The 25,390-nt window shown below is 43.7% G+C and overlaps 1 protein-coding gene across 1 annotated transcript in view; it reads left to right on the top strand.

The window, feature by feature from the left end:
- The first annotated feature begins 1,303 nt into the window (after positions 1-1,303).
- The window catches only part of MFSD2B (MFSD2 lysolipid transporter B, sphingolipid), a 320,963-nt gene continuing 296,876 nt past the window's right edge, over positions 1,304-25,390 (top strand). The window contains exon 1 of the mRNA XM_078646768.1: positions 1,304-1,498. Coding sequence (XP_078502894.1) covers positions 1,391-1,498 — 108 coding nt within the window. The 5' untranslated portion in view covers positions 1,304-1,390. The remainder of the gene's footprint in view (positions 1,499-25,390) is intronic.

Genomic DNA, 25,390 nt, shown 5'->3' with positions numbered 1-25,390 from the left:
AGGGGTGAAACCCAGAAACTGGTCCCAGGATGCTTGTTTCTAACACAGGTAGGACCTGGCTTGGCAGTTCAGGCTGGACTGTTCCCATGAAGTACAGGGTCAAGACTGATTTGCATATGGCCAGGTATAAACTGGGGTGGCATGGTGGGCAAAAGAAGGATGGATTTAACCCAGATCTCTTGTTCTGTATTCCGTCCATCAATTGTGTGTCTGCTGCGAATCAGAGCATCTTTATCACAGCTGGTTCAGTGGAAGGATAGGACCCAGGATGGTCTGAGATGTTGGATTCAGGAAGGTTTCACTTGTGATGAAGATGACGAAGTTGTGCCACAGACGTTTCAGGGATGAGTAAAGTGGGTCACTTTTCAAGCCCCCCATGGGAAAGTGAAGTGTCTCTCTATATTACATATATTTCTCCATCTCAACACCTGTCCCTCTTTGTGCCTACCCCTACCTCTGAATCTGTCTCTTTACCCAGTGTGAGATATGAAGGTGCACTGCCTGTAGTTAGGAATAAAGTTAAAATTGAACGTTTATGCAACAGTTTTTGAAGTTTGGGTGCTCACAAGGTGGCGTGTCCGTCCTCCACGTCAAAGTTAATGAATCAAAACTGTACTTCCAAGTTTGTACACAAATGCTGCAATGCAGCATTTGTGTACAAACTGCATATGTGGAATGATGATATATAATTTGAAAATGAATTAAATATAATTCAAATATCAAATTAAACCGGTTGAATAAGCAATTCTTTGAATGGTGTAAATATTTTGGATACAACTTTCGGAGTCTCTTACTATGAACCAAAAGTGTGCCTAAATCAAGGGATTCTTCCAACACTTGGAAGTACAGTTTTGATTCTTTACCCAGTGTCACAGAAGGATTATAAGGCCACAGCCAAGAAGTATTTTGTCTGTTTGGAGTTTCTGAAAATTAAACTATAGTTCATTATTGTTTGGCAGAAAATTACTAATAAAACTCAAAGCAGTTCTGAACACGGGGCCCCAAATATGTTTACCCTTGGCCCCATAAATCTTCGGATGACAGTGAGCCTACAACAATGAGTTTCACGAACTTGCAAGATGTGTTAACACTTTCACTATTGTATATTTATGTTACGTTTCTCACCTCTTCAAGTCAAGAGCCTCGATGTCGACATGATAGAAGTGAACGCATGAAATAAAACTACGCCACGCGTCCTGCGGAACGCGCCTCCTCTCGCATGGGAACGACCTGTCACGCCCTGTCACGCAGAAATACTCTTTTCAGAGGGTGTGAGCAGCAGTGGGGTCTGTGTGACTCCGCCTCCTCCACGTGCCTGTCCGCGGCTGACCCGAGCTAGCTGTCAAACAGCAGCAGTGCCCCGCACAGACCGGCCGGAGTGTCACCTGCTATGGTGGGTGAACGAGAAGCCGAGGAGGCGCCCAGTGCGCCTGGAAGCCCCTCCGCCACCAGTGAGGCTAGCGCTACAGTCCTGCTCCAGTGCAACGGGACCCACAAGGTAAGTCTACCACATCGAAAGTCACTGGAGAGTGGTGTTTTTCTGTTTTCGGACTAATTAATTCTATTGATTAAAACTGCCCACAAGCCAATAACACAATATACACGTACACATTGTCAATAGAAATACAAAATAACAGAAAGTATTTGCTTCTGAAAGCCGGGGAATTACGGACATTTGTGTGTTTTTTTTTTTTTTTTTTTTAAGATTCCTCATGCCATTCTTATCTTTCGCATGCAGCTTTTTCTTTCAGCTAACCGAAGGGCTCCTTTACTTTTCTTGCTAAGAATGTTTTTACTGCTGCGCACACACGTCTGGCGCTGGACCTGACTGATAAAAAGCCACGACTGACAGTTGGGTGACGAGGCGCATCGCAGCACTATGCTATGTGTCTTTTCTGCTTGTCAGTTGCGGTCTATTTAGCAGTGCTATATTCAGAGCAGGGTCTTTTGCCAAGCAAAATGTTCAAATGTTTTTTGTATAGTGCTGTATATGCCATATTACAGCTGCTTGACATGTGTGACATATATACTGATTTAATAGATGCCATGCAGCAATAACACATGGATGCAATAACTGTGTAATAACTGTCTGTAATGTATTTTTAGCAGTCTTTTTGAGACATCACTTTTGATCCGTAGAAAGAAAATAGTATCACTACTGTACGTCAATACTGTATTACAGTATAGCTGTATTGTGACGTCACAGTACCCACTGCCAAAAGCAGCAGTTGGCAAGAAAGACATTTCCCAGAACATCATTGCAGCTTCTATTTAAACAATGAAAATGAGCACTAACTTTTCAGCTTACTCCTGAAATCTTTCTGCTCTGGCAAGTCACTTTTATGAGGTGATTCATTGCACAGTGGAGTTCAATACAATCAAGCATCGACAAGGCCAATGGGTCTGGCCTTGGCGAGCATTTGGTTTATTTATTTATTTTTGCAAACATTTATTATGAAAAATCATTTAGCAAACCTATAATTAAAAAAAAGTAAGAGTGACCCAGCATCCCTGGTCCTGATGTGCACTTCTTTTCAGGTGGGTGTGTCCAGGTGATCAAGCGAAGTGCTGCTAGGGAGTCAAGGGGTTAAGCGGTCTGACCTTTTGTCCCATTCTGTGTGCATAAAATAGGCGGAAGCAGCATGTGAATGACACTTGAATAGACCAATGGATGAAGACATCTCACCTAAAGCCCTTGTATGTATGTATGTGTATATACATGGTAATACATGGGGTTGGCACAACTAGGCATGGGCATAAATTTTGTTCCGCTCGCGGAATTTGCAATATGTTGACAATTTTGCGTTCCGCGGAAAACGCAGAAATGTCAAAACTTTCGCGATCCGCCACGAAAAGGAAGTATTTTCTAGTTCGCACTTTAAAAATGCATTCTCGTACGCGCGGTAGCGACTTACCGGGTCCCTGCATTCGCCGAATGAGTTTTCTTATCCGTTCACGTGCGCCGCGAGATGTTGGATTGTTGGTAGCTGGTCGCGCTATCCCGCGAGAGTTTGCGATCGCGAACACGTCATTCGACTGGAACAGGAAATAAGCATCACGAGCAAGATGGCTGCGCCCATTAGCGACCGCATGGGCAAGTTAGAGATATATTTCCCCACGAGCACGCAAAAACACATCGCGACCGGACAGGAAAAGCAATCTCCGCGTCTTTGCGAAAGTTTTGCGCGCTCGAGGAGATTTAGAGCAATTTCGCGATAATTTGCGTAGGGCAACTTCCCAAATTCCGCCCTACATACATGGAAAATGTGAGGATCCCGAGATAGCTAAAGTTGTCTCTAGACCACGCCTAAAAGCACGGATCTACCTGCAGGTTTTCCCACAGGTCGTTTAGAAAGTGACGTACATTTAACTGTTTAACATATATGTATGCAAAAATAATTGCAAACTGCATATTGATGCCTTCGATTTAACAGTATAAATTCCACATTCATTTTAATACCTGCATCCAAGATGTGTTTCTTAAGAAGGGGTATTGGGCCAAGGCTTTCGGAGAGGGTGCTAACGTGTTTATGGCTGTGTATTGAGAATAATATACCCCTATTGCATGTAAAAAGTTGGTCTGAACAAGGTATTTTTCACATTTTTCCTGAACTGAGAACAATACATTTCAGAAGGGAGTTGGGATATAGTCACGAGCAGATACCCTCAATTGTTGCAGGTAAAATGCCTACCGCGGAAGTCAGCTTCCTAGCTTGATTCCCAGAGATCCCAACTCAGCATTTATTTCTAATGTGATTGGGGCAATGATTCCCATTTAGTTGGAGGAAAATGCCACATTTTTAACAGTGCTAAAAAGCCGCAAAACCCGTGAAATGAAGCGGTATATAAAAACAATTATTCTGGGTTTGCATCTTCATTGATGGATGGTTACGTGAACATGCGAGGCACCCGGGTGTAGTAGGAGGGTGTTGTCACTGACCCGGGCATTACTCTTGAAATATTTATTTATATAAGGATATCAGTGGTTTTCTTTAACAATAGTGCCTCTTCGCAGCGCTTCGAAGCAGGTCGCAGGTTACTTCACGTGAGCCGGACAAGTGTCCATTATTTGGTCGCGGCGCTCACTTCCCTTCACGGAGTAGGATGGTTCCCACAATAAACGCTGCTGTTCTCGCGTGTTTTTGGGAGGAACGGAAACAAAAGTGCAGCTTGCAGCGCGTGCCACCCACACAACTGTGTACTGGCCGGTCATGCACCCGGAAACAAAGGGACCGCTTCTGGAACCCCAACCGGTCCCGTGGGGCCTTCAGGCCACGTGTGCACGTGTTAAGAAATGTATACAAAAAGAAAGCCCTCATCTCTGTCAATGGGCGGGCGCTTTATGCTTATGACGAGAATTGTGGTGATATATTCCAAAGTTTGGAACATTTTAGTACATATGATTCTCTTCTTCCCTGTTTCTTTGTTTCCTAGCCCCGTTGTCTCATTTCTGTGGATTATCATCGACACACTTTCAAGTTTGTCGATCTAGCGTTGGTGTTCTCACGCCAGAGACTTTTTTTAAGGCATAGGTGAAGTGAGCAATTGCTCAGGGCCCCTCTCGTCCAATGGGCTACCTGAGAAGGTGACCTTCCTCTCTATTTGACCTCTGGCTGTTCGATTTCTCTATAAACCTCTCTCTTCCCACCTTTATCACTATGAATATCTATTCAGTGCCATTTTAAGACTTCTTAGATGCTCAGGCAAGTCATACTTCAACTGCTTTTGTGTGACCCTGTTTCTGAAACTTCAGCATATAATTCAGCACTATTTGCACCACGGAGGCTTGAATTAGCGGGGAATAGGTCATTGTTGTTACCTTCTGCTCACTGACTATTGCCTTCAGCATTCTCTGTTGGGTAGTTTTCCTCAAACTGTTCCATCTAGTATACATGAACACTATATGCAGCACAGATTGAATGTCATGATTATTATGTGGGCAGGCCAAGCTTGCCATCCCTCCCCATCTGTACCTAACTTTGTTTGATTGCAGGAAGTTGATTTTTGCTATGGTAAATATTTCTGCATTTTTTATTATCTATGTTGCGTGTCTAGGCGCTTAATTTAGTTTTCCTTCGAAGATTACTTTTACAAGAAACATTTAATTGTATTTAGTTTAGTTTCTATTTAGCTTATTTCTTAACCGTACAGTTCTTTTATCACCATTATTTTATGGCATAATCCACGTGGATGAGAGTGCAAGGCAAGTCCTTTGCTGACTTCCTCAGTCTTAAATCCATCACTATAAAGGTCAACAACTCCTGAGAAGGGTGAGGTGAAATCCTGTTAGAAGTATATTTGTTAAACTGTCCTCATTTTCTGACGGTTGACTGAGAGTCCCAACATTTCTGCACCATGTTCTAAAATTCCTCCATTTAATTTCTGGGAAATAGTTTTTTTTCAGTTGGGTTTATCGTTCAATTCAATTCACTAAGCTTTATTCGGTTGAAGTAAAGCAACCATAAAAGCACAATACATAATCAAAATACATGAGAGACAATCAATAAAAGAATCCACATCAATAAACTAATCATTAAAACATCATACACTACTCAGCAGAAATACGAGTAAGAATGGCACCTGTCAGTTCTCTTAATGTAAACAGTAGACTCATAGCAACTTTTCAGTAAGATAAAATGGCACAGCTTCAGTTCTCATAATGTAAACAATAAACTCATAGCAGCATTACATGTTTTTTTTGGTGACAAAATCCAAAACACGTAGGCTTCAGAAAGTGCAAAGTGCTAAGTTAGTATAACCATCCCCTAACTTAAGGGGGGTGGTTAATTACATTAGAACAACATACTCTTCCTAGCGTTAAATGAACTTAAAATAAATGTTGCAGTATAAATACAAATCTCAGGTTCTCTTAGCGTGAAAAGTAGGGTCATAGCAGCATTAGTGGTTTTGGCTTCATATTTCTTAAACAATGGTTTAAGGTAAGCAATTCTAAAAGACAGATACAAATCACATATAAGTAAAAAGTGCAAGGTGCTCTGCTTAGTATTCCCGTCACAAGGACATGGGGAGACAGGGCGCTGTTTCCTCGTAGGGAACGCTACTAAATGGTGCACATTCTAGTTAGGACATAGCGGTGGGAAGGTCTGGTGACAAGTGAAAGGTAAGTTTGGAAGCCAACCGTATCTATATGCAGATGGTAAAGCTGGTACGTGGCTTGCTTCCCAACTGTTTTCAGCCTGCGTTCATTCTTATGGCACAGGAAGGTACTCCTTAACTCCTGTTTGGACAAACCTGATACTTCATTTCGATTTTCCAAGATTGTTCGATTGGATATGACCCCAAAATAATTAGCTAAATAATGAAGCCAGGGGATCTTAAGGTAGTTATCCAATCGCAGGCAGTCATTATTATTAGACTTGGTAAAAATAGTCTCCTCCTTTAACCATATGGATCTCCATAACAGAAGGGGTCTCAAAGATATTAAATCCGTCACATTGTTTAAACCCACTTCACAGTGAATGAGTTCGGAGGAGGCTGAAACTGGAAGGCATAAAGGCTTTTTTTTAAAATAATTCTCTTCCGTTTGTAAATCACAACAAGGTTGGAGTCCCCATACACCAGCCCCATAGAGTGCAACAGAGGTACATCTTGCTTTATAAATATTAACCATGTCTTTAATGCGACGTCCCCCAAATTAGACGCAAATTTAAAAACACTGTATATACTTTTGCTCATTTTGGCCCGAGCATTAGACTATTCGTGATTCCATTTCCCATCGCAGGAAAAGGATATACCTAGATAACAAAAATTATCCACGTTTTTCACTTTGTTGCCTTCAATAAAGAATGGTTTTAGACTCTTGTATTTCGGACCGCATACCATTGTGGAAATGTTTTCACCTTGTTAATCATCAGCTTCCTCTTCCTAATAAAAACCGCAAACCCATTGATCAACCTCTGAAGGCCTACCAGTGTTCTAGATAAAAGCACAGCATCGTCCGCAAAAAACAGGACTGGAACTTCCTTGCCTTCCACTAGTGGGGAATCTGCCTGTATCAACTTAAGTGCTGCGTCCACTTTGTTAATAAATAAGGTAAAAAGCAACGGGGCTAGGACGCAGCCTTGACGGATACCACGTTTTACATTAAAATTAAGGGTGCATTCTCCCATTTTGCCGTAACGTACTTTGGTCGATAATTTTTCGTACAGCCTGGCTAAAAAGTAAACAATGGGTTTCGGGGCACCAAGATTAAGTAAAAATGGCCATAAAATAACGTGATCCACTAAATTAAAAGCGCTGCTCAAATCAACAAAGCATAAAAAGAGCCGTCCCTGTTTAGCATGTGTGTATTTTACGACTAAGAGCTCCTGGTTGATACACTGTTCTAACGTGCCTAACCCCTTTCTAAAACCATATTGTGCCAGAGCCAAAATACCATGGTCCACGACCCAATCCTCCAATCTTAGCAATAGAACCCTACTCATAATTTTGACTGAGGAGTCGAGTAGGGAAATGGGCCGATAGTTCTTGGCTTCAGATTTGTCGCCCTTTTTGTAGATAGGAATAATAACAGATTCCCCTCATGTAGACGGGCAACCCTCAGTTACTGCAGAGTTAAAAACTCTTGTTAATATAGGACCCCATAATTCAGGTACAGTTTTATATACATCGATGGGAACACCATCGTACCTGGTGCTTTCCCCCTTTGCTGCTTCTTATACCAGTCATGACCTCGTGAACGGTAATGTCTAAAGGGATAATGGGCCATTTGTGCAAATTGGTTGGGTCCTTAATAGATAGGTGCCTTGGCTTCAAAATATTAGTAAAATGAGCCACCCATTCCTCACATCTGACATGACATAAAAGTTCTAGGAGGGATTCATTTTTAAGAAATTTAGAGTTCACCGTATCCCAGAACAGTTTATTGTTGGATGTATATGCCGCTAGTGCAAGGTTATCCCACGCCTCCTGTTGAAGCTCCATCTTTCTACATTTTAGATTAGATTTATATTCCACTCTTAGATCATGAACTAATGTATTATCCCTTGGTTTATTAGAAAGTGCTTGTTTCAGCTGATTCAAAGAGACAGTACATGAATGGTTGAACGAACCCCTGGCCTGTGTTTGTTTCCTAGATGGTGGCGCAGTAAATAGATTGAATCATTGATTGTACTAAAATTGGTCAAGATCTTATCTGGTTTGGTCTCAACCAATAAGCTGTCTTCAATTTCGTTACCACAGACCTGTACAATATTTTTTGTTAATTCACCAGAGTTGGTACCGTTCCATCTAATTCTAGTACTGTTTGGGCTGTACGGGACAATGTTATTGATGACCGTACGTTGCTCAACAGTTTTGTTCCCCCAAACAAGCAGTCTCATAATAATGCAATTGTGATCACTCATCAACAAGTCAACAATCCACGGGGTGGAACATAGATTCACAATGTTGGCAGAAACAATTACATGGTCGATAATACTATGTGCTGACCTTTCAGTAAAGGTTGGAATCTCCTGCCCACTCCCATCCTTTGCACATTGCATAATATCTAAATCAAATTCTGCCAGACCCGCATTTAAGGTGTCACCATGGACAGTGTGTGGGAAGTGTCAGTAGTCATCACCCTCATCATTTTGAAACCCACAAACTTTTGTCATAGACAGGGGGCAAGATGGGGTATTAAAATCACCGAGCCATACAATATCCAGATTAGTGGTATACCCAATAGCCAAGTTATTGAGTTCCTGTTTCAATTCCGTAACTACACTATGGCAAGTGGAATCAAATATATTGTTATAAAAATTCATCAATAGGACATCCTGACTGACCCTATGATGTAGCCAAAGTAACTGAGAATGGTGCCCTATATTGATTGTTCTTTTGACTCTCAAGAGCAGGTTATTTTTTTAAAGTATTAGCAGTCCTCCCTTTGCTCTGCCAGAAGAAGAAGGGGTTGTGGGTAAATCGTATGAGGTAAACCCATCAAAATAAACAGTAACAGTGCTCCAGGTTTCCTGCAGGCAAACTATATCATACAAATTAATAAACTCCTTCCAGCCTAACATTTCATTCTTACTTGCTATTCTGGCTATATTCCAAGTGGCAATAGTATATCCACAGGCAGAGGGGGTTCCCGGGTAATGTGGAGGTAAATCATTACCTGTGCTAGTAGTATCACTGGCAGCTTCCTCACTAAAATCTCGTGACACTACAGGGAGAGTTGGATTCACTGCCATTCCATACCCAATACTCACTTCTGGACTAACTCCTATTTTTACAGCTTAACAGTTTCCTAGATGAACAGATAGATTTGTATCACTTGGTGAATGTTTTGGTGTGGTAAAAACATCCGTGTCCTTGTTAAACACACTTCCTGACAATGACCCTGGGCCCGTAGACCTAATACCACCCCGCTCCCCCTGGGGTAGACGAGCTGTATCCAGTAAATCATTAATATATAGTGTGCTAAGAGTTGAGAATCTATTGAATGTGGGTAAACTAAAATGTGGCTGCGGATTAACTACTGATTTAAATCTGCGTAACTCCCATCCCTTCCTACATTAGGTAAAGGACTTAGATGTCTATAAAAGAAACCAAGGGGTAGGAAAGAGGCGATACGATCTTTATGAAGGTTGGTGGCTGCTCTTTCGAGGGAGGTTTGCGCCCAAATGGGATTCTTAAAGTTGATAATTATACAATCCCCTCGCACTGTCTTTCTTGGGGGCCCGATCTAGTTCACTCTTCTAATCAAGAGTATCTGATCGGCATGATCCACTGGAAAATCACAGTTTTGATGCAGCAAGTGCACCACTTTCTTATTTAAGGCGCCATAGTTTTCTTTTTGTCCCATCTCTAGTGGTGGTACATTAACCAATACTGCCACATTTGGACTGCATTCAGGTGGTAAGTTAACCGGTAGGTCAGCTTGCCCCACTATCTCCTCCTCCACCTTGGGTTTATTGGGGGCCTGTATTAATTCTTGGCTTACAGGCCTATCCCCTTTATTAGGCCATGGATGTTTATTCTGTGACCCTATCTGTCTGTCACCTGTTACGGTCGCTTTGACAGCAACCGTCTGTGCTGAATTATTAGTACCTTGACCTTTGCCAATCCTATTATGGCTATGTAAGTTGCTTATGTTGCTAGATGTTGTATTTACTGTGGCAGCAGTATTGGTTAAACTTAAGTTTTGCCCACCTTGTGTTTCGTATGCCTTCTCCCTTATGTATCCGCTAACATCTTTTAGTGTTTTGCTAAGTTTGATAACTTCTCCATTAAGTTTATTTATTTTCTCCATTAAGTTTATTTATTTTATCAACCAATGGCTTAATGGTTATTTCCATTTTTTGAGTTATAAGGGCTAAAATATAATTAACTTGCTCATCAGACATCGGCATTGAGTCAGGGTTTTTCTCGGGTATCTTGCTTGTAATGCTCGAGGGGAGACCTTTTTTGGTTTTACTAATAGTCCCTGGTTTTGATTTGTCTTTCCTGCAATTCCTTTTCCTTTTTGGGGTAGGAGGCCCACTAAGTAATGGTGATCTAGGAGCCTCAATTTGCAGTGATAGATCTTGGTTGGGGTTAGTGGTCACCGGACTCGCTGGAGGAATAGGTTCTTGAACATTGTTCATGGTGACCTCTATCTCCGGGACATGTGTATCCTCTGAACCAGCGCCCACTCCTAGTGATAAGCGGCGCTCCGCCCTATTAATTTTGACGTTAATGGCACTAACCACCGTAACTAAATAAGCATCAATAGTCGAACATGGAGGATCTACCACATTTTTCGGAGTTTTCATTAGCTTGCGCTTCGACATCCTTTCACTAAATGTCTAATAAATCACCTAATCATCAAAACACACTATACCACCTTATATTATCTCACTGCTCACAGTCCCTTAAAAAAGTTCTGGCTGTTCAGGCAAGGTCTAAGTTCAGTTTGCCCTTTAGAAGCTGTCTGGCTCTTTGGCAAGGCACGGGCTTCAAACATCAAATGGTGTTGCCCTGCCACGGTCTGGTGCGGTGGTTTATCGTTCAATTTCCACAGTTCCAAGAGAACGTTAATGTGCAATTAATGACTGCCTAAGCCATGGGTACAGGCAAAAATTTGCCCATGGGCCGCAAAGTATGGTCTGTGGTGTGACCGAGGGCCGCACTGATGGCAGGAGGGTGGTGATAGGGGGTCTGGGTGGATCATGGATTGTGTAAGGAGGTCTAAAAATGTTTTAAATAAACATGCAGGCATTTCTTTGCATGTTAATTAAAGTTAACCGGTGCAAGACACCACTGCAGTTACTTTATAACTTAATTTAACTCACAAATATTCAGTTATGCTCAAACAATTTTCAGGCTATCCCTTAATTCCCACGTAACGCGCCTTATTCATGATGTTCACTGGCTCCCGGTCAGGAAAAGGATCAGTTTTATGATTTTGCTTCTTACACAGAAAGCCTTTTTCGGAACTGGCTTGGGCTATTTATGAGTTAACAAAAGAGAGAAGACCCCACTTGTTCCAGGGAACAGGGTACTATCGACAAAGGTCAGAGGGAATTTCCCTGGACTAACTATATGGAGAATAGTTTTATTTTATTTAAGACACTTTACTATAACACAAGCATATTATGCACAAAGAATTTTTTTCACTAACTAGAATGTAGTATGTATACGTTCTTTATTAAAAATCATATTCCTCACTCAGCAGGGTATTATCCTTAACATAAGGAGCCCACAAACAAATTTAACATTTCAGAAACCCTTTCCTTTTCTGAAAGACAAAGAGTGTACTCCTCTCTTAATACAATAAAAAAATCATTAGACATTCATCAATAAAAATGCACCTATTACAATATACAAAAGCAACAAATGTCACAAATTAAAAACACATTACTTGATTAAAAAAACAGACAAAACAGAAACCCCTCTTTTCAATGGAACAATCGATATTAGTTCCAGATGATCAGATCCAATAGCCTTATTATCATAAGTGTGAGTATTCCAATGTCCAAGATTGGCGAATTTATGGAAACCACTCGGCTTAGCTTGGATTCTATATACAAAGTGCGTCGACGCGTTTCGGTGTTTTAGCCTTTGATGTGGTTACACCTTCCTCAGGACATAAATGATTGGGGTCATCGTCACCACATTTGGTGGAATCCTTCTAAATATTAAAAAAAATATATATCAGTGAGTACATTATTTTGTATTTCCTAATCATTTTCATGGTTTTTAGAGTGGCACATCTTCCTAATACTTTTTCTTTTTTATGAATCAGTCTAACTAGGAGTCCATTGTATTAAATCTCTGCTTTTTCATCATCTGTTTTCAATCTAATCGATATACATTTGACAACAGCTTTCCTTGTACATTGAGCATATTTCGGTTCGATAATAGTAAATAGACATATATTCTTACACTGTTCAATAGTGACCTAATACCATTGTATTGTGATTGTTCGCATTCGAGTGATTGGCATATAGAAAAATCTATCTGCGAAATGTAATTTACATATTCTCTCTATGATTGACAGCAGATGACAGTTTCATACTATTACATATCTAATGTCTGTTGTCTCCACGTATTGGTCATTGATGTATACATACTCTCACTATGCTCGATAACAGTTTAACAATATTGCCCTATAATTTTAAGCTTCTTAACATGTTTATGATCAATATGGAGGAGACCCCTACTGACCTCTGTACTATGATTCGTTTTTTCAGGATCCTTAATCATGGGATGTGTCCTATTATATCCCAATGGGGGCTCATCAATCGGTTATCTCCCCAAATGAAAAAGTTGTATCCCTTTAGGCACTGGAAGGGGCAGAAGATATACTTTAATTTCCTTGACTGTAGTTTGCATTGAACTTAAATTTGCAAAGGATATGCGTCTTACCTTTTATAGCTTTTTTAAATCGTATTATTTAAAAACAAGATTTTATCATAGGGTCTCACTGATTCCCTCAACGCTTCGTTGTAATCATGTGTGATTTAACAACGGATTCTAAATTCAAGACAAAAATAGTGGGTTTTAAAATGGTTTCTCGCTATTTATTTCGTTTTATTATTCCTGAGTCTGGCTAAGCATCTCCTTACCCGTGGTCCCTGTGTCCGTTGCAGTCACCACGGTGACACCTTGGGTATACGTTGTTCGATTAGTCAGCAAGGATTTCTTTGAACTGGATATGTTCTAGGTAAGAGGAATAACATACACTATTTTGTAACGATTTCTTTGAAACGAATAACTAAGATCTATTCTTTTAGGTTTCAATACATTGCCCTATATTACAGAATATTTCCTCATTATATTGCACCCCATTTTTAAATCACATATTTTTGGCGCGAGTGGGCAGATCGATATTTGTACTGTCGATCATTATATATACCTGATATCGTTATTGCTCGTTAACCCCGTTTTTCTTTGTAGGCATTAGGGGCCATTAACTGCTATTTAGCTTTATTTAGGTACAATCCCTATATAACTTCCTTCCCAGTGGTAGACCTCTGTTTATGAATTTTACGGCCCCCACTCCCACGGTTTTCCGGTTACCACCTCATTTCTAAACTACCTACGTCTCTTCTCCCCGGGGATAAAAAATCCATATTACGGGCTTACCTCCGAGTATTACGCCTCTTGCTTCACCGTGGGTTCGTCTCGTTCTCTTTGTTCCTTGCCTCAACTCGGACATTATATACTATTTCCTGATGCTAGATTGATTACAGCTGTGGGTGTTTAGGAGACACTACTCGCGCTTTCCGGTATACTGACAGCGCATGCGTATTGCGTCTGTTTTCGAGTAAAACGTGGCCGCCATCTTAAGATGGTCATTAACTCTATTTCATGCATTTAGCTAGATATATTATTTTACTCTAAATTTTCCCAATGCGAATAACTCTCCTTCGGTTTCCATCTATAATAAATGGTATATATTTTATGCAGGAAATTCGGCAGTTTTAGACAATTGTCTCTCGCTTTAAGTTGTTTTCAGCCGCCAAACGGGCGTATAGCTTCCACAGACTGTAACTTTCCCGTTTGGGTAGATTGATATATATCACATAAATGGGAGGTAACTGGATTACCTAGTGCAGTGGGTTATGTATTAGTGGCATTTTTGCAGCACTATTGTTTCCCGTTTACATATACCTATATCTGGTTGTGTCAAATTACACACATAAGGGACTAACGATCTTCTCATAGGGAATGTTACCCGCAATCTACCCAAACGGGAAAGTTACAGTCTGTGGAAGCTATACGCCCGTTTGGCGGCTGAAAACAACTTAAAGCGAGAGACAATTGTCTAAAACTGCCGAATTTCCTGCATAAAATATATACCATTTATTATAGATGGAAACCGAAGGAGAGTTATTCGCATTTGGAAAGTTTAGAGTAAAATAATATATCTAGCTAAATGCATGAAATATAGTTAATGACCATCTTAAGATGGCGGCCACGTTTTACTCGAAAACGGACGCAATACGCATGCGCTTTCAGTATACCGGAAAGCGCGAGTAGTGTCTCCTAAACACCCACAGCTGTAATCCATCTAGCATCAGGAAATAGTATATAATGTCCGAGTTGAGGCAAGGAAGAAAGAGAACAAGACGAACCCACGGTGAAGCAAGAGGCGTAATACTCGGAGGTAAGCCCGTAATATGGATTTTTTATCCCCCGGGAGAGGAGACGTAGGTAGTTTAGAAATGAGGTAGTAACCGGTAAACCGTGGGAGTGGGGGCCGTAAAATTCATAAACAGAGGTCTACCACTGGGAAGGAAGTTATATAGGGATTGTACCTAAATAAAGCTAAATAGCAGTTAATGGCCCCTAATGCCTACAAAGAAAAACGGGGTTAACGAGCAATAACGATATCAGGTATATATAATGAACGACAGTACAAATATCGATCTGCCCACTCGCGCCAAAAATATGTGATTTAAAAATGGGGTGCAACATAATGAGGAAATATTCTGTAATATAGGGCAATGTATTGAAACCTAAAAGAATAGATCTTAGTTATTCGTTTCAAAGAAATCGTTACAAAATAGTGTATGTTATTCCTCTTATCTAGAACATATCCAGTTCAAAGAAATCCTTGCTGACTAATCGAACAACGTATACCCAAGGTGTCACCGTGGTGACTGCAACGGACACAGGGACCACGGGTAAGGAGATGCTTAGCCAGACTCAGGAATAATAAAACGAAATAAATAGCGAGAAACCATTTTAAAACCCACTATTTTTGTCTTGAATTTAGAATCCGGTGTTAAATCACACATGATTACAACGAAGCGTTGAGGGAATCAGTGAGACCCTATGATAAAATCTTGTTTTTAAATAATACGATTTTAAAAAGCTATAAAAGGTAAGACGCATATCCTTTGCAAATTTAAGTTCAATGCAAACTACAGTCAAGGAAATTAAAGTATATCTTCTGCCCCTTCCAGTGCCTAAAGGGATACAACTTTTTCATTTGGGGAGATAACCGATTGATGAGCCCCCATTGGGATATAATAGGACACATCCCATGATTAAGGATCCTGAAAAAACGAATCATAGTACAGAGGTCAGTAGGGGTCTCCTCCATATTGATCATAAACATGTTAAGAAGCTTAAAATTATAGGGCAATATTGTTAAACTGTTATCGAGCATAGTGAGAGTATGTATACATCAATGACCGATACGTGGAGACAACGGACATTAGATATGTAATAGTATGAAACTGTCATCTGCTGTCAATCATAGAGAGAATATGTAAATTACATTTCGCAGATAGATTTTTCTATATGCCAATCACTCGAATGCGAACAATCACAATACAATGGTATTAGGTCACTACTGAACAGTGTAAGAATATATGTCTATTTACTATTATCGAACCGAAATATGCTCAATGTACAAGGAAAGCTGTTGTCAAATGTATATCGATTAGATTGAAAACAGATGATGAAAAAGCAGAGATTTAATACAATGGACTCCTAGTTAGACTGATTCATAAAAAAGAAAAAGTATTAGGAAGATGTGCCACTCTAAAAACCATGAAAATGATTAGGAAATACAAAATAATGTACTTACTGATATATATATTTTTTAATATTTAGAAGGATTCCACCAAATGTGGTGACGATGACCCCAATCATTTATGTCCTGAGGAAGGTGTAACCACATCAAAGGCTAAAACACCGAAACGCGTCGACGCACTTTGTATATAGAATCCAAGCTAAGCCGAGTGGTTCCCATAAATTCGCTAATCTTGGACATTGGAATACTCACACTTATGATAATAAGGCTATTGGATCTGATCATCTGGAACTAATATCGATTGTTCCATTGAAAAGAGGGGTTTCTGTTTTGTCTGTTTTTTTCATCAAGTAATGTGTTTTTAATTTGTGACATTTGTTGCTTTTGTATATTGTAATAGGTGCATTGTATTGATGAATGTCTAATGATTTTTTTAATTGTATTAAGAGAGGAGTACACTCTTTGTCTTTCAGAAAAGGAAAGGGTTTCTGAAATTTTAAATTTGTTTGTGGGCTCCTTATGTTAAGGATACTACCCTGCTGAGTGAGGAATATGATTTTTAATAAAGAACGTATACATACTACATTCTAGTTAGTGAAAAAAATTATTTGTGCATAATATGCTTGTGTTATAGTAAGGTGTCTTAAATAAAATAAAACTATTCTCCATATAGTTAGTTCAGGGAAATTCCCTCTGACCCTTGGGCTATTCATGAGCTAGAATTAAGTTCTATATGCCCTGGAGAAACCGGTGCTCTGCAAACCTCGGTGTTGCCAGAGTTCCGTGGGTTAAGAAGGCAAGGTCCAGGGGCAGATCTTTCTCTCGTCTGGGCCCCTCTCTGTGGAATAAACTTCAGCTGACAATGAGATGCATTCGGGCTACCACCTGGTTTTGGAAAAAGCTCAAGAGTTGGTTCTTTACTGGTTCCTAAGTCCTTCCTTTCATATTCCCTCGGTTGACCCTTTCTCTGCATTAGGGCAAGGACACTCCTTGAAGTAACAGTCGTGCTCTAGAAATACTCTTCATACATACAAATAAATGCTTGGCCGTTTATTGAAAACTTTTTCTGAATATTAGTGCTCAGCAAGTAAACAGCTGCCCATGCTGCTGTTCTCCAGGGGAGCCGCACGTTAAGGGCAAGAAGGCTGCAAGTTGCCCCTCGGCCGAACTTTGAGTATCACTGACCTAAGCTATTCTTGCAGTTTGTGTGCAGTGCTGTGTCCACCTGACTTTACCTCATACTTTTGATAGCTACATATGAGAAGCATTTCCAATGAGCATTTTATATTTAGAGCAGTGGTTCCCAAACTGTGCGCCGTGGCTCCCTGGGGAGCCGTCAAACCTAGCCAGGGGAGCCACGCACCAAGCACTTAAATGCATTTAATGTGGAAGGGTTTGTTGGCTACAGTTTGATTAGACTTAAACGCATGATGTTGATGATTTGTAAGTGACATGCCCTAAGCTGTAAATGTAGTGCTTAATTGATGGCATGTCGAGGGAGATGATTTCCAACACTCCCAAAGTAAGCAGAAGATGCCTGATTTATTTTGTTAGACTTGTTAATAGTTCAGTTTTTTTCCAAATCCATTTTATACCAATGCAAGTTATCAGGAAAGTACTGTTGGCCGATCTATTAAACACACTAAGGGGCCGATTACGATGACAGTTGGAAACTCTTCCGACCGAATCGGTTCCAGAATCGTTTCCGACTAAATCGGGTTCTGCGAATCCGACTGACCGATTACGATGCTTCTGAACATCGTTCGGTCGGACTCACATTGACTTCAATGGAAGCCTGTGTTCCGAACTAGAACAAAAGCTCCCATTAAAAAAAGGGATGACTGGAGGCAACCTTGCAACCTGTGGCAGGCCCCTCATGGAGCCTGCCACACTTTACATAGTTGGAAAGAGGGGTCCCTTGGGTATCCCCACAAGCCCCAACCAGAGACCTATGGGTGAAGGAGGGCCTACTACAGGCCCCCAAAGTCAGATTCCGATAGCCGTTTCATGTCGGGCAGACCGATTCGGAACGGCCGTTAGAATCGGATATCGTAATCGCTCAGTTGGAAACCGTATAATAGAGATGTACGATTTGGCTCTGAAGGACTCAGAACGGAATTGGGTAACCCGAACGGTTTCCTTGCTACGTAATCAGATGGTCGGAAATGTATCCGATGCAGTTGGAAACATATGTACCGAATAGTATTCGGAGAATCAAAATCCCGTTCGAAGCCTTTCCGACAGACATCGTAATAGGCCCCTAAGTATTGACATTTGTACTTGAATCATACGTACTTCCAGTACACATTTATTTCAGTACATACACATTTCCATACAGGCCTGCTCTCTCCTTGAGCACAGGGAAGTAAAACACCATGTATCGCAACATTTGCAAGCAAGAAAGAGGGACGTTTCAAAAAAAGAAATCAGAGAAATTTATTTTATTTGCATTGATTTGGAGGCAATTTTAGGGAGGAGACAGCAAAAATAAAGTTGTAGGTTGTTTAAAAAATTGTGAGTCACCCTGTTGAGACAGGTGTGTTGGCATGTATGACATGGGTAGAAATGGGAGTACATGCAAATATTCTTCAAGTGCAGAAACACTTTGGCAATGGGGCCTACATGCTAAGGGTTGCAATCTAGCACTGTAAGTGGGATACAAAAAATTGAGAGGGTACTCTAAAAAGGGCATGTGCAAAGAAGAGTAACTAGGAATATTTTATTAGAGGCAACACCTAGTAATACGATACACCCTGCGTATATGATTAAACTACCTTCATCAGCTTCATCCCAATTATTTTCAGGGAGTAAAATGCAAGTACTCTTGAGGCTGGGATTACATCCACCCCACCCTCCAAAACAAGTCACAGTGGAGTGCTACTGGCAATGACCAATGGGTCAAGGGAGCCACGGGGCGAAAACGTTTGGGAACCACTGATTTAGAGGTTTGGCGCAACTGTGATCCTCATATCCAAATTGTGGGCTTGCCTAAATTTATCTCCATGTTATTGCAATAGGTAGTTATCACATCCAAAATCAACTGAAGTTCATTTTCAGTGAAGGCCAGTGTTAGACCTGTCTGACTTTTTGCGTAGTCCCTTCAATTTATTATTTATTTTGTCCCCTTTTTGCCCCTCATGCCTTTATTTATTTTTGTGTCCACTAGATTTTTATGGTGTTGGCCTGGGGGGATAGGTGCTCTTTTTCCCTCATAAACAGTCACCTCAGTTTAGGTGCCTTTCCTGTCAGGGATTTACTGAGTTTCACAAAATGGTGGCCACCAACTGTCCCCAACTGCCACATTCTAGACTGCCCCATAGGTTAACATTAGGCCTTCCAGAACTTTCTGGACCCTACTGGACCCTGTGTGGTTTGGCTATAAAAGGGCAAGGGTCAGGGAGCCATTTTGTGTAGTACAGGGAGTTGGAGGAGAGAGGCAGTGGTGTGAGGAGGAGGACGCACTGGAAGCAGTTAGTTTGTCCGTGTGATAGACAACCACTTCAGGGAGACGTTCCCCCTCTGGCCCCTGACCAAACCCTCCCAACCGCCTTCTTCTTCTGTGACATTGGCCCGGCTGTGGCGGAAGACCCCCCCTTGAGCCCTTGGCCCCTCTTTCCCCCGTTGTCCTAGCTCCTGCTGGGGACCTTCTCCCTACATTCCCCTGGTAAACTTCACCTACCAGTGTTTTGGTGGAAGCGGATTGGAGCGAGGTGTGGCGCCCTGCGCCTCCAGGAAGCTGCAGTAGAGAGGCGAGTGACAGCGGAGGTTGTGCGGCATTGAGCACAGGAGGAAGTGAGCGTTCGACTCTGTGCAGTTCCAATAGTGCGGCAGGGTGAGGAGAGAGAGCGCAGGCCCAGAAGCGGTGTCAGGGCAGGCGAGCAAGCAAGTGAGGCGGCGCCAAGCGGGAACACTAATCACCCGCGCCTGCGCTGCCTCGCATCCTGACAGTGAGTAGTGTGTCTTGCCCGGGAGCCGGAAACCCCGATTGCCTCAGCCCAGTCGCCGCCCCCTGCGAGCCCAGGTGTCTAGGGCGTGCTTCGTGAGCTGAGTAGCAGCGGAGGCGGGAGAGCTGAGGGGAACCGAGTCAGCGCCACCCTTCGCTCCATTATCAAGTAAGGTGGAGGTTTAAGGGAGGAGAACAGCTTGACTGAGGTGATCACACGAGAAGCGGAGGAGGAGTTCTCTTGAGCCCTTTATTGAAATCACCTGACAGAACCCTCCCTCATTACCCGCTATTTCCTGGGGATCTCCGTGTTGAGTCAGGAAGGGCCCGGGAGAGCCGGAGACAAGCCTACGTTTAACAAGCTCAGAGGGAGGCATTTATGAGAAATCTCCACAGTACTGGGGGAGTGTCCTGCAATTTCGGAAAGTTATAAACTTGAATGCTGAAGTGTGAGATTCTTTTACAGAGGGGGAGGGGAAGAAGAAACGGTGACCTCATTTTATTTACCTATGTGCAAGTGATAATTGAGTTATAGAAACATTCCATTTGAAACTTGAAACTGTCATCTTGGGGTTACTGATCTCTTGCGAGGAGGGTGTTGCTCTGTCAAGGGGAGGTAACCTTCCAGGGTTCTAAGACCTGGACATTTCTAATGTGTTAAACTGAAGTGGAGGAAGTGTCAACGTTGTGGACGTTCTGGTGATATAATTAGAGAGCCTCCACTGGGGTGAGAAACCTAACACTGTAGAAGACCAACTGGTTTTGGACTGAATTCTACTGAGGTTATATGTCAACTGGAATCTTCTGACCAATTTGTACAGTATATTGAGATGTAAAATGACTGAAGAGTAGATAAAATATTTTTATAAAACAAGCTCGTATTTTTACACAAACATTGGTGTAGTGTCATTTTTGAGTGATATTGCATTAGATTACTGCTGGGTGGCTTGCAACCTTTACACATGTGCCTCTGTTGATATTGCCTTACCCTAGGCCAGGCTACCCTAGGTGACCTGACATATTTAGGTTCCAACAAGTTGGTGTCTAGCGGTGGGATCTTGACTGTGGTTGCAACTACTCTGTAGTAATTTAGTGTAATCCACTAGCCTACACCTGGAGTTTTCTCCTAGCGGCCCTCCTAATTTTTACTTTTGTTTTTCCAAATTTGTTCCTGGTGGTGGGTGGAGGTAGCTTCAGGTTGCCCTTGCCACTCTATTCTTTTTGTGTGCTCAACCTTGTGTTGCCCTTTTGCAAAATGGAATTTGCACTGGAAAAACTGGACACTTATTCATTGGCCCAGCTAAAAGATTTCTGTCAACAATTGGGAGTGTTCTTTAAGCGTGGTGCCAAGAAGGGGGAACTCCAGACCAGTTTGAGGGCTTGGGTGGAAGCGCGCAATGAGGAGGGAACGGTGGAAGAGGAGGAATCGGACAGAGGTACTGTCATTGATAGGACTGCGGAATGTTCCCCAGGGGTGGGTGAGATGTCAATCAGCCCCAAGGCAACCTCACGGGAGGGCAGCAGTGTGTCATCGAGAGGGTTGTCAGAAACCGAGTTAGCTGACAGGAGAGAGGATAGACTGTTAATGTGGGAAATAGCAAAAATGGAGTTGGAAGAAAAGAGGGAGGGGAGGAGGTTAGAATAGGAGAAGGAAGAGCGGAGAATGGCTCATGAATTCAAACTAAAAGAGTTAGAACTCCAGGCCCTGCAACGGGGACCCTTCCCAACTCCAAATGGTGGCAGCGAAACCAGAGAACCAACCAGGGAGTCCAGACCCTACCTGCCTAAGGATATAATTGCCAGCTATAGTCAGGGGGATGACATAGCCAAGTGGCTGGCAGCCTATGAGGTCTCCTTAAGAGCCCATGGGATCCAGGAGAAGCACTGGGGGGGGTGGGTTGTATAAGTACATGCCTCCTACTGGTCGGGACACCTTGCTGGCCTTGGAATCAGAGGAGCAAACCAACTACCCCACCATGAAGTTAGCCTTGGTAAGGAAGTTTGGGCTTACCCCAGAAAGGTATCACCAGAAGTTCAGGGGGAGCCACAAGTTAAGCACCCAGAACTGGGTGGACTTCCTTGATTATGCAAGAAAGGCATTAGAGGGCTGGGTAAAGGGCAGTGAGGTGAAGGATTATGAGGGGTTGTATGATCTATTTTTGAAAGAGCACCTCCTCGAGAAATGCTTTCCCGAGCTGCGCCAACACCTGGTGGACAGCAAGCTGACCAATCCCCGGAAGCTTGCAGAGGAGGCGGACATCTGGGCAAGTACCCGGGTGTCCTCAAAGGGGACTGGAGGGGATTCCCAAAAGGCCGGACAGGGCGCCCCCCAGAAGAAGGAGGGGGGAGATAAAAAGCGAGAGTTCTCTAAAGGTCCCCAAAACAATTTCCAGGGATAGGGAACAGGTTTCACCCCTAAGGCAAACCTGCCCAGAAACCCTAATCCTGGCCAAAGCCAGCAGCCAAGGGTTCTCCACTGCTTTGATTGTGGTGGTGTTGGACATTATAAGGGAGATGTCAGATGCCCAAAGAGACCACCCCCTCCCACCGGAGGAAAACCACCGGGAGTAGCTAGTGTAGCGCTCGGGGAGGAGTTGCCCTTAGATAAGGGGGGTGAGTGGGCGGATGTCACCTTAGTGTCCCTGGGGGAACGGGAGATGGTTCCTAAGATCCAGGTGCCCCCAAATACTGTTAAGTATGGGCAATGGATCACCATCAATGGCCAGAGAGGGGAGGCTCTGAGAGATACAGGAGCCAGTATGACTATGGTGAGAAGTCAACTGGTGTCTCCAGAGCAGGTGGTTCCCAATGTACTCCACCCCGCCGCGATGGCTGACGGCAGAATGGGCCACTATCCCGTGGCTGAGGTTCCCTTTGAGTGGGAAGAGGTTGCAGGTTCACTTCGAGTTGCCGTAAGCCCTGCCGTGCCAGTTGATTGTCTGCTGGGGAATGATATGGAGCACAACGCTTGGAGAGAGGTGGAATACCGGACGCATTCTGCGATGCTGGGTACACCTGACTGGGCCTGTGTGAGCACAAGGTCGGCGACTACCCGGAGAGGGAGTTCGCCTGGGTTGGAGCTGGAACAATGGCCCAACCCGCTGCCAAAAAGGGACAGACCCGAAGACAGGAAGAGCCTGCTTCGGCTTCCACACCCCATGTGACAGATCGGCCACCTGCGGTGGTGGACCAGGAGTCCGTGGAGAGGGAAGTAGTCTCGCTGGAGGACCTACCCATCCCTGCTGAGTGGCATGTGGAGGGAGGGCCTACCAGAGAGGAATTCTGTAAGGGGCAAAGGGAGTGCCCTACCCTTGAGGGACTGAGGCGACAGGCTGAAGCCCAGGCAGCAGGTGATGTTACGGGACACTATCACATTTACTGGGAGGATGGACTCCTCTACAGTGAACCCAAGGTACCCTTACCTGGTTCATCAAGGGTCTTGGTAGTCCCGCAACAATACCGAGCCTTTCTGCTGGAATTGGCTCATGCCATACCCTTGGCAGGACACTTAGGTCAGGACAAGACCTTTGCTCAGCTTGTCCTCCACTTTTACTGGCCTCAGATGAAAGTGGCGTCCAACACCTACTGTTGGACATGTGTATCCTGCCAGGCCAGTGGGAAAACAGGGGTGAAGCTGAAAGCTCCCCTGGAACCACTTCCAGTCGTTAGCACCCCCTTTGAAAGGGTGGGCATCGACATTGTAGGGCCTTTAGATCCACCAACAACAACTGGTCACAGGTTTATCCTGGTTCTGGTGGATCATGCCACACGGTACCCAGAGGCAATTCCTCTGAGGACAGTCACTGCACCTGTGGTGGCTAGGGTCCTAATGGGGATCTTTACCCGAGTGGGTTTCCCCAAAGAAGTTGTGTCTGACAGGGGGACCAACTTTATGTCAGCTTACATGCGGGCAATGTGGAAGTAGTGTGGAGTGACCTACCGGTTCACCACTCCTTATCACCCCCAGTCGAATGGACTGGTTGAGAGGTTCAACAAAACCTTGAAGGGCATGATCAGAAGTCTGCCCGAAAGCCTGCGGAGGAAATGGGACGTCCTCCTACCCTGTTTGCTATTCTCCTACAGGGAAGTGCCACAGAAGGGAGTGGGCTTTAGCCCCTTTGAACTTCTGTATGGGCACCCTGTACGCGGTCCTCTCAGCCAGGTGAAGGATGGTTGGGAAAAGTCTCCCAGGAAACCCCCCCAGGATGTGGTGAGCTACATGCTGGCCTTCAGGAGCCAGATGGCGAAGTTGTGGAAGCAAGTTTCTGACAACTTGGAGGCCAGCCAGGCAGTCATGAAAGAGTGGTATGACCACAATGCTCACCAGGTGGAATTGGAGCCTGGCCAGAAAGTGTGGGTGATGGAGCCTGGAGAGCTTAGTGCCCTTCAGGATCGCTGGACAGGCCCATTTGAAGTGTTGGAAAAGAAGGGTAAGGCCACATACCTGGTGGACCTTAAGACCCCTCGACAGCCCCTACGGGTGCTGCATGCCAACCGACTCAAACCCCACCATGAGAGGCCCGAGGTCATCTTAATGATGGTGACTGATGGGGGAGAGGAAGCGGAAAGCAAACCTCTCCCAGACTTGTTCTCGTCTCAAGAGAAGGATGGGTCAGTGGAGGGAGTGATTCTCTCTCCCGCTCTAACTCCTGAACAGCGGAAGGACTGCCGCCAGATACTGGAGCAGTACTCTACGTTGTTCTCCCTTGTCCCGGGAAGGACTCACCTGTGTACCCATGATGTGGACACAGGGGACAGCCCACCAGTGAAGTCGAAGACCTACCGGCTGTCCGACAAGGTGAAGGCTAACATCCATGGAGAGGTTGCCAAGATGCTAGAGCTAGGAGTTATAGAACCTTCCAACAGCCCTTGGTCCAGTCCGGTGGTGCTAGTGCCAAAAACCGCTCCACCGGGCACCACGCCAGAACTGAGGTTCTGTGTGGATTACCGGGGACTGAACTCAGTTACAAAGACTGATGCTCATCCGATCCCTAGGGCGGATGAATTAATTGACCGGCTAGGAGCTGCCCAATACCTAAGTACCTTTGACCTCACTTCAGGGTACTGGCAGATCTCCTTGACAGATGGAGCGAAGGAAAGGTCAGCCTTCTCCACGCCTGAGGGACACTTCCAATTTTGCGTGATGCCCTTTGGGCTCAAAAATGCCCCTGCCACATTTCAGCGGCTGGTGAATCAGGTCCTCTCTGGAATGGAGGGTTTCTCCGCTGCTTACCTGGATGACATTGCTGTCTTCAGTAGCAGTTGGGAGGACCATTTGCAACATTTGCAAGCAGTTCTCCAGGCCCTGAAACAAGCTGGATTGACAATCAAGGCCAGCAAATGCCAGATTGGGCAGGGGTCGGTTGTGTACCTTGGACACTTGGTGGGTAGGGGGACAGTGCAGCCCCTGCAGGAAAAGATTGAGGCAATCATGGCCTGGGAACCCCCCAAGACACAGACTGAGGTCCGAG

The sequence above is a fragment of the Lissotriton helveticus genome, chromosome 6, assembly GCF_964261635.1.
Source record: "Lissotriton helveticus chromosome 6, aLisHel1.1, whole genome shotgun sequence".
NCBI lineage: Eukaryota > Metazoa > Chordata > Amphibia > Caudata > Salamandridae > Lissotriton > Lissotriton helveticus.
Note: the sequence above shows the minus strand (reverse complement) of the source record. Positions and strands in the feature narration are given on the sequence as shown.